Consider the following 17,596-nt stretch of genomic DNA (forward strand, 5'->3'; position numbering starts at 1 on the left):
GAGGAGGAGGAGAAGGAGGAGGAGGAGGAGGAGGAGGAGGACTACTGTCACTCACAAAGCTCATCTTCCCTCCGTTCTGCGAATTGATCACAGGGGTTGTCATCGCCATTTTCTTCGACTCCTACACCAACGTGACGGCAGGAAAGGAGCAACAAAAACTTTGCGAAGCATTGAGAACCTCAACAAACGCTACATGTGAAAGAGGAGGAGGAGGTGGTGGAAAGAAGATGATGATGGAGATGATGATGATGATGATGATGATATTTTGTTCACACGTGAGACAGTGTCGTTGTTGATGGTGTAGCAAACACAGGAGGAAACTTCAAATGCCATTACGACAAAGGAGGCAGGAGCGAGGGAGGGCAGTGACAGGAGGAGCGAATCAAAACTGAGCATGCTGCCAACCTGGTTCCCCCCGAAGATGTAGTTGGCAAGAGCGTTGAACCCTCTGAACCCTTCAGCTGGGCTCATGTTGGTGGAGCAGACGGTGAACTCTTCGTACTGCCTGACCTCCCACGAGCTTCTGCTCGCGAGCACGTCGTAGGCAGGAGTCTCAAGGCCCTCAGGGGTGCGGGAAAGCATCTCCTGCGAAAAAGTTTGAGAATGAAGGAGGGGCGGGACAGGTTGGAGGAGAGGGGAGGGGAAAGATGGATGGAGTGAGTGAGTGGTGAGTGAGCGAGGAGGAGCCAGGAGGGGAGGAGAGAGTGAGCAAGGGGTGGGAGAGTGGATCATAGAAGTGGCTTAGATTGGATGTTGACAGCTGAAAAGATCATGACAGTGGACACAGAGGGAGAAGGAAGGGGAGGGAAAGAATTCAGTGCTGGGGGAGGAGAGAAGGAAGAAAGGAAGAGAGGAGGGGAGGAGAGAAGAAGAGAGGAGGGGAGGGGAGGAAGAGATGAGGGGAGGGGAGGGGAGGAAGAGAAGAGGGGAGGGGAGGGGAGGAAGAGATGATACAAGTCTTAGAGGAGGGAGCGAGGGTCTTCCCACAGACCTCCATGGTGGCTTCCTTGCCGGATCGCTCGATCGCCTCCAGCTCAAGGAACCATGCTCCCTTGTCCATCAGTTGCCTCAGGATCACCGCGAGCGACCTCTCCCTCGTCGACTGCGACTCCTCGTTCATCTTCGTTATCATCCTGTGACATCACCAGCATCATCACTTATTCCCTCCTCCTCCTCCTCCTCCTCCTCCTCCCCCCCCTTTTCTCCCATTCGTCTCCCACCTCCCCCTCTCCTTCCCCGCACCCCACACATTCCCTTCCTCTCCTTCTCGAAATTTCTGCATCCCTTCTTCCATTCCTCCCCACTCCTCAAGGACTTGAGGTCTACCTATTCAAGCACCCGAGCTTCGTGCGGTAGGAAGGAAGGGGTATCGGCCATCGTGTCATAGCGAACTTGACGTCTTGCACTCCATCGATCTCCACCAGCAGCTCCTTGAGGAACGTCATGTACTGATCCTCGCTCGACTCCCTCATCCTCCTCAACGCCTCGATCAAGCTCTTCTTCGTCGGCGCGGGAGTACGAGAGGAGGTCATCTGCCTCAGAAACTCCTCCTTCCCGTAGCTCGCCAAGTCCACCTTCACTTGCTCCTCCACCTTCCCCGACATGCGCAACTTCGGCTGGCAAGTCGTTGCCCTCGTGCCCTGCATGCCCCTCACGTGCGGCAAGGCAGAGAGAGGGAGGAAGGCGTCTACAGGAGATGCCAGGCACATGAGCGCTAGGCTTGCCAGGAGCGCTTGATGCTGCATAGCTGTTCAACAATGTCAGATGAAGAAGAGAAAAACGTTTGATAAAATACAAGACAGAATCGAAATCTACGAGGACTCTACCATAATATTGCCTTGTTTGCCAGCCTACACCAACTGTGCTTCTCTTCCTTCTCCTCCTTCCTTCCTCTTCTGCCCTGCTCTGTGCACCCTCGTCTCTCTCGGACATCCTCTCCTCTCTCCTCTCTCCTCTCTCCTCTCTCCTCTCTCCTCTCTCCTCTCTCCTCCTCCTCCTCCTCCTCCTCCTCCTCCTCTCCTCTCCTCTCCACGCTTCCCTCCTTCCCTCCTCCCTCCCATGTTCGCTTTGTGTCTGCTCGACAACTTTACGGGACGAGCCCCAGCACTCTGAGGGGGGCTTGCAAGCGAACTCCAGGGGGCCGCGAGGGATCGAGGGAGGAGGAGGAGGCAGGGGAGGAGCGGGGAGGCGGCGGGGCCCGACAGCAAGAGCAAGACGAAGGGAGGGGGCAGGGAGGAGGCGAGAGGGAGGGGAAGGGAGCTTGCAAGAGCCCTCTTGCTTCTCTTCAGCCCATCCCTCCAGGCTCCTTGGCTTGCCCTCCTGCTCTTCGGGTTGCTCGCTCCCGGGGTGAATGGGCTGCAAGAAGGGCTGAGGAGCTTCCAGATGCCCCCCTCCTCGAGGGCTGAAGGGAGAGCTCATGGGGGACTGCCGACAGAGCAGGAGGCGATGGAGAGGGTGGACCTGAGGATCAAGGTAGGCCGAGATGCTCAGTTCCCTAGCGCCCCGTCGCAACTGCCGAGGAGGAGCTGACATGGGTGCAGGTGGAGGACCTCGAGTTGATGCCAGTCCTGTGCGCGTCAGTGAAGCCAAAGAATGCGAGCAAGATGATAGAGATCCTGTCCAAGAACCTTCCGATCCCGTGCTTCCTTGTTGGACTGCTACCGTGTCGTCCTTACCGGACCTGCAGAGAACTGCGATATCTGAAGAGGATGCGGAAGAGGAATGACGCAGCGGCAAAGAGCGGAGGCAAGGCTGAGCCAGAGCTTGTTGCTATCATCGCCCCCCCCGATATCTTCTCCAGGCAAGTGCTCTCTCATTCCATGGCGACGTGAGCGGGTGACGAAAGATGGAATTGAGCTTGCCTTCAGGCTGGAGACGGAGACTCAAGACCTGATCAAGCAGTATTGCGACTCGATGTTCGAGGAGGAGGTTCTTCATCCTTCATCCTTAGCACCAGAGGCTGACGGGCACCAGGTCCCATCCTTCGCTCCCAACACGCGAGAACAGTTCGATTCCTGGTCCAAAATGTGATCCTTGCCCCTACTTCTTCCCCTAGCTGACCTCATGTCAAGCTGGCCGCTGAACTACCGACCGCCAGCAGGTGTCATGCTTGCTGCTGCTGTGTGCTCTCGTGCTCGAGGCTGACTCCGGTGATCAGGAGGAATGAAGGTCTTGCTAGGGTTCTCACAGGAGGAGATCGAGGTGTAGGAGCTGCCAGGCTGAGAATGGCGCTGGAGCTGACGAGCATGGCAGAGAATGAAGGCTTATATGAGGCGCGCGACCGCTCTAGCTGTGGAGGCGGTGAAGGCTGGAGACGGAGCGGCGGCGGCTGTCATAGTCGACCCGGTAGCGCTCCCGGTCGACGTGCGGAGATTTGACTGCGTTGCTGACCTGGCAGACGAGCGGAGAGGTTCAAGGGGAGGGGGTTGATGTCGCCATGTCCGGGCCGTTATGCTCACCGGAGATCCCGAGTGGAGCACAGAGGAATGATGATGCCCGGAAGAAGCGTCATCCTCTGCATCATGCGGCGATGTGCGCGATCCAGAAGGTCTGCTGCCTGTGGGAGAGGTACAGGAGGGAGCTGAACGGGCTGCAGGTGGCGGCGATGCAGCGGGAGAGTCAGCTCGTGAATGTGACAAGCAAGAGGAAGATGCTTCTCCAGCAGGTGGACTCCTCGGACGGCAGCAGGGACGAGACCGTCGAGACTGCGGTGAAGCACGCTCCTCTACTTGAGATGCCTCCCTCACGCCATGCACAGCAGAAAGACTTGGTCAACGAGGGCCCGTACCTCTGCACTGGCTTCGACATCTACCTGACCTACGAGCCTTGCCCGATGTATCGTAGTGTTCGACCGGCTTTTGGATCCTTGACCTGCCCCGGCCAGGTGTGCCATGGCGCTGGTGCACAGCCGACTGCGGCGGGTGATCTTTGCTGTGGAAAACCAGCGGCATGCATGCATACCCTCCTACTCGTCTTTCTTCTGAGTGTTGCGCTGCTCCTGTTCTTCAGGTGCGGAGCTCTATCCAGCCGTTGGAGCCTTCACACGCAGGTTGAACCCCTGCTTCCATGAGCTCTCTCCCCTTCTCTCCTCCTCCTCCTCCTCCTCTCCCGTGGCTCCCTTGAGCTGACGATCTTCGATGACAGAAGTCTCTCAACCATCACTACGAGGTCCCTGCCCTCCTGCTCCAGCGCGCGGGCTCACGCTGGATGTTGTAGGTGTACAAGGGGCTGCTGGCCGAGGAGGTCAAGGAGAGCATAACCTCCGCATTCTCAACAACATGAAGGAGGCGATGGCTCAGGTAGCGCAATCTCAAGGCAAGAGGACGACAGGCTGCAGCTGCTCGATCCGCTCCGCTTCAGCAGTCACCTCGGTGGCATCCTGACTCGCGTGACTCGTGTGAGCCTCGGACTCCGGCACGCCGCTGCGGACGCCGGGTGGCTGCAGAGCAGAAAGGCGCCTCTCAGCGGGGCCGGCGGCGCGAGGCGGCGCGAGCCTCCGTCGTACCGCGGCAGCCAGTCACGGTCACTAGTACTGTCAGAGCGCCGCGGTGCGGCACTGAGCCCACAGGGCGGCCACCAGCTATGATGATCCGATGCCATGTCATGCCATGATGATCGATCAGTGGAATCATCAAGTTGTCAGTGGCGGCCGTCCGATCGCTCTAGCCTACTGAAACATGAAGTACGGTCAGACTTCGCTCAAAACAAGGCCGCGCTAGCGGCACCGTGAATACCAGGTAGAACCGTTTTACTCTTTTACCCTGCTTTTACCAGTTTTATATCACTACGGGAATTGCTTTTATTACGGGTATAAAGGACTATCTATAAATACTTTTATGTGAATATTTTGGTACCATTCAATACTTTGTATCAGCTACAAATTCTTTTAGAGACATAAAACTGTTTTAGCAGCCCCCATCTGTTATCCCTACCCCAATTCTTCCCTGTTGAAATGTCGTTTTTTATAGGTAGGGTGGGAGGGGGGCCGTAGCTCAACAACCCTACCCTTGTTTCGATGAACTATTTCATAGGAGAGAAGACGGGTAGTAAGATGACAATTTTCCACCCCTCCATTGTAACCTTCGATCAGAATAGATAAAACACCTCAAAAGACCGGGTACATCTACCAAGACTTTCGGGGAAATTATCCGGTGCTATGTAAAATTTACATACCCCTACCTCCATCTTGACTATTGTCATACCAACCCGATGTGTACCCTACCCCACAAAATCTGTATAGATCCGCGGCCATGCAAGGTGCGACAGGAACCAGGAGTTGGTCAAGACACGATGGGGGAGGAAGAGAATGAGGGAAAAGATGATAAGTACCAGTTGTAATAGTTGTTGGGAGAATGATGCGGTGGTGGTGGAGGTGGTAGTAGCACTGAAATGATTGTTTGATGATTCTATGCTCGCAAGATTTGGAGCAGTAACAACTCTCTGAAGACCAGAGAGGGAAGTGCAGGACAGGAGGATTCGATAAGGAATGCGAAGGAAAGTGGTCTAGAAGGAACAGGAGATAACAGATGAGGATGTAGCTAGGGGATTTGGAATCTCACTGCTGAAGGGATCATACCTGAAGTAAGGAAAACGCTGGAAAGAACGGGGCAGCCCATGATGGATTGATGTTCATTGAAGAGAAACAATGATGTATCCATCTTTGGCTAACATTTGGAGAACGAATTATTTTGTTGACGAGGATATATTTGTTTTGTGCCTGCTGCATGGTAAACCAATTTGTGAGAGATGTGTACAAAATGGAGTAAAACGATACTCGCAGTGAAAGGCAGGGTGGAAGTGGGAGAAGGAAACGCAGCTCGTCTAGTGAGCAGGAGTAGGCGAATGATGGCATACATGGGCATCATCGAGTAGACGAAGACTTGCTGATCGCTGTTGCTCTACCATGTGCATGCGACCTCAAAGTCTGATCGACACTCACATGGTTTTCCAGACAAGCGTTTTCGAGCTGCCTTGCAGCTCCTGGTCTTTGTATGCTTCCTGGGTCGTCTTGAAGGATTTAGCACTGTTCCTTGCGCTTTTAAGGATGCAAGGAACAAGTTTCAATCGCAGGCAAGACGAACGAAGGGACCGGCTGTTTGCATGAAGGATGATCATGCCAACAAAATGGTACTTGTGCAGATTTCCCGTGCTGCCGGTTCGGTGAATCATCGTGCACTAGGTCAATCGGGCTCTTTCTTTCTTTCTCTCGACCTCGCTTCTCTTCTCTCCCATCAGTATCTTGACCGCATCGGCGGATGTTGCACCCAACCCTTATGCCCCTAAGGGAACCCTGGAAGCCGAGGTGTATAAAACTGACGGAGTATAGCTATGCTGTGCCCTCACTCTCATCTCAGCCGGGGAAAGTCAGAGTCGACGAGGCAGCTCCTAAGAAGAGCAGCGCCTTGGAGAACTTTGACGTGAAGGACTTGAAGGTCAGCTTGGAAACAAATTGAGTTCTACCCCTTGAAGACTTCGCTCACATTTTCAAACTCAGATTCCAGAGTTCAAAGCTCCTGACCTCAAGATTCCTTCCAAGGTGTCAGACCTGCAAATCCCTGATAGCTTCAAGTCCTTCAAGGCCCCGGATCTGAAGATGCCCGACAGCATCAAGAACTTCAAGGTAAATGATTTTGTTTGCACATGCGCCTGGAGGCCATGACCTCGTGGAGCAGATGCCTGACGTCAAAGACATCTCTGAAAGCATTCAGGAGAAGAAAGATCAAGTTCTGCGTGCTCCAGCTCAGAATGATGCTCCTGTTGAAAGGAAAGCGACAGGGGATGAGAAGCCAGTAGCCAAGAAGTCTCCTCCAAGCAAGCCCGCAGACACGGCCGAACCTGCTCCTGTTGCGAAGCCCAAGCCAGCACCTAAGCCAGTCGTGCCTGCCGAGCAGCCAGCTGCCCCCCAGCTAAAGGCAACGTCAAGCACCGATGCTTCAATTGAGGAAAAGAGAGCAGCAGCTGACAAGGCTGCCAAAGAGCGAGCAGCGAAGCGAGCAGCCGAAGAGAAGGTTGCTGAGCAAGGGGAGAGGATGAATTGGAGCTGAATGCAACTCTATGATAGGTGAAGGCGGAGAAGATGGCGGCAGAGCAAAAGCTGAAGAGCGAGCAGAAGGACAAGCAGGCTCAGCTTGATGCCACGGCCAAAGAAAAATTCCAAGCTCTTAATGTGATGAGAGGTGATAGGAAAGGCGTGGTGAGTTCTCATCGCATTTCATCAGAAAGCAAAGGCCCAGCTGAAGCAAGTGGAGAAGGAGCTCGCTGCTCAGAAGGCCAAGGTTGATTTTAATTCTCTTGCTGCCATGGAGTCACTGGGTTGGCAGACCGCGGAGCTTCAGAAGATCGCCAAGCAAGCCAAGGTAGGACAATCCTCTTGCTCCTCTCCTTCTTCCAACACGCATTCTCAGGATGAAGCTTGCGAACTTCGACCCGGCGGAAAGATTTTGTGCATTCGTGGCTTCGATGCCGGTGAATTTACTTTGCTTACAATCTTGCTACCTCGATGATGATGGCAATGATGACGATGATCAATATCATGATGATTGATTGATTGATTTGGTTCCTGTCTCACTGTGGGAGTTCACCCAAACCAGAACTCAGTTTCTCGTGTTTCGGATTCTGATTTTTTTTTTGTCCAATCAGGTTATTAGAGGAATACGATTACATCTACAGAATACAAGTAAAACATACACAATTCTATTTTCAACGTCCTTCACAGCCTCTTTCCAGTAGAACCAACAAAAATTGTATCCCTGGCCAACAGCTTCACACACGGGTATCATCACACCGCGAAGCAAGAAAATCCAAAAGTGAGAGCAAATGTTGCTATACAAGCCGATTTTCGTCAAAACGTTCTTGAAACAGTTTCATCTTATCCATACTGCGCACTCTCCTGCTCTGCTTCTCCTTCTCTGTCATTCTGGCAAACGATGAGCCAACTCGGACAGATTGAGGTGGCGCCGTCGAGCAATAGCCGGAGGGAGAAACAATGAGCTCTCTGGCGCTTGATTCCTCATTCACGGAGGAGCATTTGAAGGAGAAGATGGAGCAATTGAAGCTGTCACGAATAGTCTCACGCTCTCTCATGGCCCGTGCAGATAGGATAGTCAACGCGCGACGTTTACAAACAAAGCAGGGATCTGCGAAATGAACTGAGTGTTATGCGACTATCAAAACGAAGATAAGTATAGGCGTGCGCACATATGTGTCAATTCTCTGCCTAGTAGAAAGTCAAGCCGCCGATCCTAGATCATACAATACTGTCTTTCTCCCACCAAGCCACCTTCCTTACCACCTCTGCCTTCCACACACTACTTCACTCTATGTCCTTATGCTTCGAACTTTGTTTCATTCCGTCTACCTGCCTGTCTGCCTGCCATTCTAGAGCTCCCTTCCTTTCCTGTCTGGCCCTTTCCTCTCGTCGCAAAACCCTCCATCTCATCCGCCCTTGGGGAAGCGACTGAAAGAGGTATAGAGGATCGATTTGTCCGGTCGAATTGATCCCCACGGAGCCTCATGACCGTAATAATAATGGATATTAAAGGGTCTACATTATTTGACTTTCAGATATTCTGGTACAAATTAAAAAACATTTTTGGCCTTGCTGACCTCTTGAAGGTACCGGGAACCTTTTACTCATCTCTCCACCCATCTCGCCAGGACCAGTAACGGTAATGAGGGGTATTGTAACGGAGATAAGCTCAGAGATACATTTGTGATATGGACTCTTTTCACGCTGTGGTGGGTGGAATATAGTCTCCGAAAAAGCTCCTTATCGCTGCAAGTATACAACCCTTTTGAAAGAGGGGACACCAGGTTAGATCTGCTGACCTTGATGATAGAGCACCCATTTCGATAGATATAACAGACATGATGTACATTTCAAATGTAGGAGCAAATATTTGAATACATGCAACAGTTTCGGTCCACTCGAAGTCTGACAACTGGACTTAGTGGTACCGTAGCCCAGGGTGGCTCAGGGTGGGGTACTGCAATTGTCCGATGGAGGTCAAATGCTGATTTTGAGACCACTGGTCGTGACTGAAATGTCTTGAGTGGGTGGGTAGGTTTTACGAACCTCTCGAAACAACGGTGGTTTGACCGCTTAAAGGAGGGGTGGGTCAAGACAGACTTTCCTTCAGCGATCGTGCAAGTCAAAAGTGGGTAGGGTGGCCAGCATGAATTTTTTATTAGGGGGTGGGTATAGTTTAGGAGAGCACAAATTTGTTTTCATTACGGGGCAAATATTCCGTGCGAATCTGAAATTATTACAAAATAAGTGCATCACATTTCGAAGCTACTGATTGAATTCATAAACTAGTTCCGAAACTCAAGTTGACTTGGATCTGCTTTCGAAATAGTAGAAGTGAGTAGACGGATCGCAGGGGGTCGTATACAACGACCCAGTGGTAAAACTACGACCACCCATGTGCGTCTCTACCCCTCTCCCCCTAAGCCCAACAACGCCTTGTGATTTACCCCTGGTCTTAAAAGGGGTACCCCTACCATCCCCAAAGGACATCAAAAGAGAATTTTTCACCTCACCAGGTGATTCAGCCTGGATTGAACCCCTTCGCTTTATAGTGGAGTACTACCCCACCCCCCATTAAACTTAAAAATTCCGGAGTTTGGGCTAGCCGCTGGGACACCACCCCCTCATCACAGATGGGTAGAGGACCCAACCCCCTTTTTCCTCAGATGACCCATACCTTCAAGGACTTCCCTGAGACATTTTTTTTAGAAAATCTTCGAGTACCCCTACCATGCTATCGTTTTGCCTGGTACATAGTACCAGTCGATGTATTGCAAGGTCCAGTACCCCTGCAGAGACCACCCACCCCAATGCAACATCCGTGGAGGGTGTTTGGGCGGATATGTCGGTCAAAGGGCTAAAACTAATATAAAGTGCATTTAAAAACACAATACCAGCAAAAGAATACTCGTACAACTTGAGTACCGGGAAGTATATCTAAAATGTTCAATGAAATCGGCCAAAGTTATACCATAATTATATAGGTGTTTTTCTTGCCCTTTTATTTGTATCCGAGGACTTTAGTATTTATACAAATATTTACTCAAATGTGAATTACTTCAATACTATTTAATTCAGGTATTTCCCTTAATATATCGGTAAATGTTTTGTACCGTCGGAGAAAACAATAGTAACTTGCTAAGGATGCTACAAGAGATTTTAAAGGTTGCCGGGTAGAGAGAAGCGGTCAATCTATGGCCGTCGTAGCAGTAGGGATGGAGACAAGGAGGAGGGTGAGAGTGGAAGGAGGAGAGGGCCAGAGGTTGTGAGCTCAGGAGCAACAGGTGCCAGAGGATGTCAAGAGAAGGATCAAGAAGACCACAAGGGAAGTGAAAGCGCCTAGGTAACCCCCGTTCCTGACGTCCGGACGATCGAGGGTTGAAGGAGCTAGTTTTTGTGGAGCTCAGACCTTGGAAGGGAAGACCGTTCAACTGCGTTTAGTTGCAAGATGAAGAAAGAGAAGATTTTGCTCGAACCTCTCGTTCATCCCAAGGCTCCGACGTCAATGAAGCCAAGAGATTTCAGTCCCAGAAAGGTCATAGAAAAGGAGAAGGGCAAGGAGGAGGAGAAGATCTCGTTGGTTGAGGATGCGGACACGGACAGGCTGGAGCTGGATTCGCTCAGTCAAGCCAGCACACCCTCGAAGCACAAGGAGGAGGGAAGCGTTTGCAAGGCGAGAATAGCGGGGTGCGAAGAAGAGTTCGTTCTGGGATCTGGCAGTTTTGACGGGCATGGCAAGCTGGAAATTCTGAAGGGAAGGTTGTTCCTGAAGAAGTATAGGAAAGGAAGCAAGTTTCCGTCGCAGACAGACGGGAGGGATGTGCACATGTGCGTTCCAGCGAGGCTGCGGTACTTCCCTTTCTGCGCTGACTTCGGTCCCTTCAACCTCGGCACCACCATCACGATGCTGCGTTCGTTTGAGGACAAGCTCCGCAGCGGCACGCAGGAGAGGATCACCCTCTTTGTGGAAGACACCATCACCGACGTGACCAACGGCATGTACTTGATCGGATCGTTCCTGTGCGTGAGCATGGGGCTGTCCCCGTCAGAAGCCTGGATCCCCTTCGCTCAGGTCTCGCCGTGGGACCACTGCCCCTTCCGAGACGCCACATGGGCACCCAGCACGTTCAACATCACGCTGAGGGACTGCTGGGCAGGGCTACAGAGGGCGATGGAGCAGGGCCTCCTTGACCCGAGCTCGTTGGATGTGAACGAGTACTTCTACTATGAGAGCCCATGGAACGGGGACATGCATGAGGTTGTGAAGGGGAAGTTCATCGCGTTCCGAGGGCCCAAGGGTTCGAAGATGAACGACACGTCCTTCATCCCTTCAGACTTCGAGCTTGTCTTCCATGCAAAGAACGTGACGAGGGTCATCAGGCTCAACGAAAACGAGTACAGGAAGGAGGAGTTCGAGGAGATGGGAATCAAGCACACCGACTTGTTCTTCGTGGACTGCTCAACTCCCTCCGACGCTATCGTCGACAAGTTCCTCAAGATAGCAGAGAAGGAGAAAGGTGTCATGGCCGTCCACTGCTTCGCTGGGCTTGGGAGGACGGGGACGTTGATTGCGACATATCTCATGAAGCACAGGTCCTTCACTGCTCGGGAGGCGATCGCTTGGCTCCGCATCTGCAGGCCGGGGAGTGTCATCGGTCCTCAGCAGCAGTTCCTCGAGCTGATGGAAGAGAAGCTAAAGAGGCTGGGAGAGGACAAAGTCCCTGGGCTGGGGCTATCGGATCATGCGACTTCCCCCCTCAGGCTGAGGATGAGGGGAGCACGGGAGAGGCTCACGGATGCAGTGCAGAGTGCTGAGCTAGCGGATATGGTGAGCAACGGGATGCGCAGGCGGGAGCTGGAGAGGGTTCATGACGGTGAGGAGGGGCATAGCCCTGCCAACAACAAGGTCGAGGAGGAGGAGGAGGGAGAGCTTAAGATCGTGTCCCACTCGCTCAGCTTCCGATCCAACCCAACGCCAACTCCGGTGAAGGCAGGGAAAGCTTCTCTGCTGCCCAAGGTCCGGAGGAGTCAACTGCCGGAGCGCCCGAGCGCTGAAGCTCTGCAAGGGTTGCCGGCGCGATGGATGAAGAAAGTAGAACCAGAGTTTGAGGCATCTGTACTCAGCAAAGCCCTCTCTCCTTCCTGCAGGGCCCCGAAGGTCTTGCTCAAGGGCCACACAAGGGGTGAGCTTGCTACAGCTCCCCGGGATGCCATTGCGGGGACGAGGAGAAGAGAGGGAGGTGCCAGACGGCCGGGGAAGTGAGATGAGTGTGGGAGAGGAGAGAAGGTGTTTGTCAATGTGTGAATGTTTGGATGCAAAATAAAAAGAAGGATACTTCACATAGAGTCTCGGTTGCACCCTGTGCCATTTTGAAAGCTCATGAGAAGGCGAAGGTAGCACAATCACACGCGAGGAAAGGAGGGAAAGGTAAGTTAATCAGCCTGTATGTACACGACAAAAATGAAGCATATCTCCCCCGGCCCCGCCAACAGCCACTTCCTCTCCCTGCTCCTTTTCCCTCTCGACCCTCTTCTTAATGAATAACCTCTTGTCCCGCAGGTTTCTGGTCCTCTATACGAACGTGCTGCTCGTTAGGTTGCCTCGCCAGCCCCCGCTCTGTGCGCATCGTAAGGTCTCGACGGTACTTGGGGAAAGGCGAACAGAGGGTGAGCAAGGGGAAGGAGCAGGGGGAGAATGATGATAGGGTTGAGCTTGTGGCAATGGTGGACAGTGCATGGGCAAGAACACGGGGGATGGGAGGAGAGGCGGCTAATGAAAGAAGAGAGAGAAGCGAAGAGCAAGTTGGATGAAGAAAGAACATGACTGGGGAGGGAAGAGGGAGGAAGGGAGGGGCCAAGGAGGAACCTTCATCGCTGAGCCATAATCTGGGATGTCGTTCATGTCCCGCTTGATCGAGTACTGCGATGCGCCATCGGCGGGGAGGCGAACGATGAGGATGAGGATGAAGGAAAGCTTCACGACGACGTCTGCAAGCACTTCGAATGCGATCTGCTCCCCAGGTGAACCCAATGGCGTCAACGGCGCAAACATCCCCCTCACCTCGACGTTGAAGGACGTCGTAGATGTTCCAGTCTGCCCGACAAGCCAGACGACAGGGAACACAGCCCAGCTGGAGCAGAGCTCAGCCACACCTGCCACCCGACCACAGCACACGCATACCAGGCCGCGAAGATGTACGTTAGCCACCGCAAAGTGTCGGCGTCGTACTGCGACACTCGACCAAGTTCGCTGGCCTTGCTCAGCTGGAGGCCAGTGCGTGAGAGCGGTTCTCCACCATCGCAGACCAGCTCACCTCTTGGAAGAGCATGAAAAGGAGGACAGCGAAGAAGATCAGCCCAGTCGCCCACCTGCAGCGGGTACAGGAAGGGGAGAGGGAGAAAGTCAGAGCCGGGCTGAGAAGCAGTCTGTTGAACGGACCAGAAGAACTTGTGCTCGTAGCCGTAGAACGCCCCGAAGAAGAGGCAGGAGACATTTAGAATGTCACACCCGACGATCCCGACGATGGCAGGGAGAGGAGCATCTCCTGGGACGAGGCTGTCAGGATACCGTCGGCACCCACCAACTTGGAGGCTCACCCAGCAACGAGAGCGCGATGAGCATCAAGGGGGAGGTGACGGCCCAGTCGAAGTATCTCGCGGGGAAGAGGATGTGATTTTGACCGTCCTCCTTGATGTGCACCACACTCGTCTCGCTCCACATGCTGTAGTAGACCAGAGCCTGCTCAACGGGACATCAGCGTTGCCGTCGAGGTTTACATGAAGAGAGACCGAGATGGAGGCGACGAAGAACATGATGTAGTAGTAGATGGGACCCATGGGACGCTGATCGATCTCTCCATCGTACCTGTTGTCACAAAGACAAGTCACATACCCGCGGCCATGTCACCGACCGGCAGCGCTATGGCACACTCACCTGACTGCCAAGACCAGGGTGAAGACTGCAGCAATTGACATCACGATGAAGCCGAAGACCAGGAAGATCAGGGCTAGCATGGGGATCCCCTCGTTGTCTCTGGTCAGCAGCCAGGGCTCATCACCCAAGTCCGACGCGTTGTAGAGGACGTCGAACTCTGAAAGCGAGCTGATTGACAAGTGTTTGTCCCCCAACATAGCAGGCGGCTGGATACGGGAAGCGACGTGCTCTCTATGATTTAATGGGTGGTGTGCATGGTGGCGGCTCCTGAGCTGTGTGAGAGGAGCGTGATGCTGCAGTGATACCTTCCTCGTAGAGTGAGATGAGTGGATAGGAGAGGAAGGGGAAGAAAGCGAGGAAGGGGGAGAAAGAGAGGAGGGGGAGGCGAGAGAGGAGGAGGGAGGATGTTGAGCATAAAGGGTCGATGAAGACGACGAGGCCTGACATGCCCCTGCCGCCATCACGATCGCCATGAGCCTTGTTGCCATCGCGCCTCTTCGCATGGCGATCATGTTGGGGCTAGAGGGACTTAGCGGGGACGAGGGTATCAAATGTTCCAGGGGAGGTATGAGGGAGATGATCATGGATGGGATATGAGGGCGATGAAAAGATTCATGAGCGGGTATGAGGGGGCTCTCAGGGTTTGTGGATGTTGGGGGACGATATAATGGAAGATATGGGGGAACGGGGGGGGGGCATGGGCGACAGGAGGATGGCAGGAGGAGGCAGCAGTAACGGAGGCATGATGCAGCATTGGCCTGCAAAGGTCTCCAGGAGCATGCAGGAGCCGGTGGAGCTCTCTACAGGGTCACTCAGCTAGGATGGACACGACGGAGTCAATTAGGCTCCGAATTAAATGTCTTGCTGTCGGTTTCTTCTGCCTCTTCGCAGCTTACAAGGCCTCGGAGCAGCTGCAGACTACGGTTAACAGATCGTCAGGCTATGTATGCCTGCTCGTGATATACTCGTGTCTGGCCATCAGCTCCCTTGTCGCTCCGTGGATTGTTGCAAAAGTTGGTACCAAAACTTTGCTTTGGACCAGCAGCTTGCCGTACGTGGTGATCACGGCTTCTTACTTGCTGCCCAAGAATGAGATGCTCCTGTCCATCTCCTGCTATGCCGTCGGCATTGCAGCCTCTACCCTGTGGACAAGCCAGGTCGGCCGACAACAGCACATTCAATTTCACCTTTTTTACATTGTTTGCAGGGAGAATACGTGGGGAAATGCTCTCTGCTCATGAGCCAACGCACCGGTGTTGCACTCACCGACTGTACATCAGACCTGAACGCGACCTTCTTCGCCATCTTCTCGGCCTCCGGGGCTCTCTCGCTGCTCTTTGCATCCGTCGTCATGAGCGTGCTAGACAACTCGCTGACCATCTTGTTCACAGTGCTGACGATCTTGGGGGTTGTTGGAGTGATATTGCTGGCTTTGCTCCCATCCCCTGAGTCCAACCATTCTCTCGATGTCGCTGAGTTGCTGAAGAGTTTTGCCACTGCGAGCAAGAGACAGGAAACAGTCGAGGCCGGCCAATCAGAGCCGGAAGACAAGAAGGGGATCCTTGCTCTTGGACCGGCGGACGCACAGTTGGAGGCTCCCATCATTGATGGTGGTAGGAACATCTCGTTGCTAACAAGAAATGTATGCATGACGAACGGATGGCAGGAGCGGATAGTGCGAAGTTGCCAAATGCTCAGCTGCCAGATCTTCACTTCATGATCCGATTTCTGACGAGGGACCTCCGGATGCGGTACATCATACCAGTAATGCTCGTAGATGGAGCAAGAATGGGATTCTTCATCGGAGCATTCATGGAGAAAGTGGTTTCAGGGTATGTGATGAGCTGAACTCGACGAAACTTGCTCTGACGCAACTGCCATGTAGGCTCCTTGGAGTCACATACGTAGCTACAGTCGGCTTCATCTCGAGCCTGGTATCGGTGGCGGCTTCTATGTGCTGGAGGAAACTTGTTTTGAACCCGAGGCTCGGTCGACGTACCGCTTTCCTCATATCTTTCATACTACAGGTCTCCACCTCTACTTGGTAATACCAGCGTGATTGTTGCTCGCAGGCTCTTTGGTTTGCATTCTACGCAATCTGGTGTCAGAGAAGGATAGTTGAAGGAACTGGACGGGTGGTGGATAAGCCGCAGGTGCAGCTGGGAAACGTTGCTACTGGAGAGGAGGGAGTGGACTCGCAGCAGGTCCCCGGCACCATGTCGGACGTTGTCATCATCCTCTCTGGTGCCTGAGGAACTCAGGCAATCGGAGGACTGAGCTGATCCTTCAGGATGCATCGTCAACGCCATTATGGAGCCGGTGTGGAATGGTTTCTTGCGAGCGACGCTTCAGGTGCCGCGTGTGAGGTGACGTGAAAAGTGACGTCTGACGGGGGGGCATGATGTCCAGGTCTACTTCTGCGACTCAATAGAGCTGCCCTGTGCCATGTCTTCGTTCTTCGTCTTCACGTCGATTGGTTTTGCGATTCAACAAGGTACCGCCGACTTCCTTCGTTCAGGGAGCGTGACGTTGGAATCTTTCAGGGATCAGCCTTGTCTTTTCAGGGCAGCTTGTCGCTCAGTGTGTCTTTCTTTTATTCTTCTCCATCGCAGCAGGAACGCACCGAAAGCCTTGAATTTCTATTCGCAGATCTGCGCTGTTCTCTGCTCTCTGTCCGTCTTCTATTCGTTGAACTCCTCCCTCCCTCCCACTTCCCTTCGATTCCGGCTCGCCTAGTGTATATCCTTTGTGATCCTTGGACGGCTGACGAATTTGTGCAGGTTGTTCCATGTTATTCCTTCACCTGCGCGTCTGCTCGATCGATCTCAGAGAAGATGACAAGGCTAAGGAGGAGGGCTGCTGAGACTGTGACCATCCCATCCGACATCTGGTGGAGACATGTGGAACAGAGAACAGTTACGCAAGGGTTTAGGAAGGAGGCTGTTGGATACAGGGACAGGCTGTTCTTGCATGCCGGTTTACATCTTAGGAGCATGTCAAAGCATACAGGAATAACGCAATGGAGGAGGAAGTTAAGGACTTATTGGCTCTGACGTTCTCCTCGGCCTTCAAGCCGACAAGTATCTCTTTATCTCCTCGTCCTCCGCCAAGTCCGCCGCGCTCTTGTCGCCGCGGTATGTCTTCGCATGCTTGTTTGCTTTCAACCTCTCCACAAGGATCCTCACTACCTCCATGTCCCCTCGCATCGCCGCGAGCATCAGAGGAGTGTAGCGGTCCCTGCCGACAGTGAAGTTCACGTCCGGCTTGTTGGCGAACTCGCTCATCCACTCCTCCAGCCTCTGCAGGCTTCGGGTGAGAATGGCGACGAGCAGAGCTTTGCGACGCTCTTTCTCTGCATCATCGACTGTGGTTGGAGAAGCGACAGCGGATCGCATTCTTGGCCCTGCACAACCTCTCAGCAGTCAACTCTATCCCTCACCTCTTACCTGGTGACTGAATAGCTCGAGTCAAGAGAGCATCAATCCACTCAGTCGAGTCAAAATCGTCATCGGATCCTCTCTTGAAGAGATTAATCACATCACTGTCGTCATCGTCCGGTGCTTGTGACATCTCTTGGTGCTCGTTCGTGTTCCCTACCCAACGTCAGCTCTTCCTCTCACCACTACCAACCATGG

The 17,596-nt window shown here is 53.2% G+C and overlaps 7 protein-coding genes across 7 annotated transcripts; 4 read left to right on the forward strand and 3 right to left on the reverse strand.

The window, feature by feature from the left end:
- Positions 1-269: 269 nt before the first annotated feature.
- GUITHDRAFT_108652 (hypothetical protein) lies at positions 270-1,745 on the reverse strand (the record flags this gene model as incomplete). The annotated part of the gene is made up of 4 exons (XM_005832307.1): positions 270-320; positions 406-585; positions 992-1,133; positions 1,327-1,745. The coding sequence occupies 4 exons, from the start codon at positions 1,743-1,745 to the stop codon at positions 270-272; spliced, it is 792 nt and encodes a 263-aa protein (XP_005832364.1).
- A 637-nt stretch (positions 1,746-2,382) lies between these two features.
- On the forward strand, positions 2,383-4,281 carry GUITHDRAFT_108653 (hypothetical protein; the record flags this gene model as incomplete). Its single annotated transcript, XM_005832308.1, has 14 exons — positions 2,383-2,472; positions 2,541-2,638; positions 2,687-2,827; positions 2,868-2,928; positions 2,974-3,026; positions 3,072-3,100; positions 3,158-3,201; positions 3,253-3,345; positions 3,398-3,547; positions 3,596-3,709; positions 3,758-3,834; positions 3,884-3,920; positions 4,144-4,167; positions 4,216-4,281. The coding sequence occupies 14 exons, from the start codon at positions 2,383-2,385 to the stop codon at positions 4,279-4,281; spliced, it is 1,077 nt and encodes a 358-aa protein (XP_005832365.1).
- Positions 4,282-6,099: 1,818 nt separating this feature from the next.
- On the forward strand, positions 6,100-7,646 carry GUITHDRAFT_108654 (hypothetical protein; the record flags this gene model as incomplete). The annotated part of the gene is made up of 10 exons (XM_005832309.1): positions 6,100-6,126; positions 6,179-6,301; positions 6,354-6,431; positions 6,494-6,619; positions 6,672-7,007; positions 7,061-7,165; positions 7,218-7,274; positions 7,320-7,355; positions 7,404-7,464; positions 7,639-7,646. The coding sequence occupies 10 exons, from the start codon at positions 6,100-6,102 to the stop codon at positions 7,644-7,646; spliced, it is 957 nt and encodes a 318-aa protein (XP_005832366.1).
- A 3,204-nt stretch (positions 7,647-10,850) lies between these two features.
- Positions 10,851-11,741, forward strand: GUITHDRAFT_60230 (hypothetical protein; the record flags this gene model as incomplete). The annotated part of the gene is made up of 1 exon (XM_005832310.1): positions 10,851-11,741. A coding segment is annotated over one exon (891 nt), but the record flags the coding sequence as incomplete, so codon positions are not given.
- A 781-nt stretch (positions 11,742-12,522) lies between these two features.
- Positions 12,523-13,876, reverse strand: GUITHDRAFT_152706 (hypothetical protein). Its single transcript, XM_005832311.1, has 8 exons — positions 13,817-13,876; positions 13,625-13,766; positions 13,467-13,572; positions 13,342-13,396; positions 13,209-13,291; positions 13,089-13,158; positions 12,894-13,037; positions 12,523-12,644 (listed from the first exon to the last, which is right to left on the reverse strand). The coding sequence occupies exons 1-8, from the start codon at positions 13,862-13,864 to the stop codon at positions 12,600-12,602; spliced, it is 693 nt and encodes a 230-aa protein (XP_005832368.1). The 5' UTR covers positions 13,865-13,876; the 3' UTR covers positions 12,523-12,599.
- Positions 13,877-14,782: 906 nt separating this feature from the next.
- On the forward strand, positions 14,783-16,596 carry GUITHDRAFT_108657 (hypothetical protein; the record flags this gene model as incomplete). The annotated part of the gene is made up of 8 exons (XM_005832312.1): positions 14,783-15,118; positions 15,169-15,574; positions 15,628-15,793; positions 15,847-15,895; positions 16,034-16,205; positions 16,252-16,313; positions 16,371-16,455; positions 16,505-16,596. 8 exons carry the CDS (start codon positions 14,783-14,785, stop codon positions 16,594-16,596), a joined length of 1,368 nt encoding a protein of 455 aa, XP_005832369.1.
- Positions 16,597-16,737: 141 nt separating this feature from the next.
- Positions 16,738-17,555, reverse strand: GUITHDRAFT_163268 (hypothetical protein). The gene is made up of 2 exons (XM_005832313.1): positions 17,408-17,555; positions 16,738-17,364 (listed from the first exon to the last, which is right to left on the reverse strand). Exons 1-2 carry the CDS (start codon positions 17,529-17,531, stop codon positions 17,030-17,032), a joined length of 459 nt encoding a protein of 152 aa, XP_005832370.1. The 5' UTR covers positions 17,532-17,555; the 3' UTR covers positions 16,738-17,029.
- Between the last annotated feature and the right edge of the window lie 41 nt (positions 17,556-17,596).

This window comes from Guillardia theta (assembly GCF_000315625.1).
Source record: "Guillardia theta CCMP2712 unplaced genomic scaffold GUITHscaffold_35, whole genome shotgun sequence".
Taxonomy (NCBI): Eukaryota; class Cryptophyceae; order Pyrenomonadales; family Geminigeraceae; genus Guillardia; species Guillardia theta.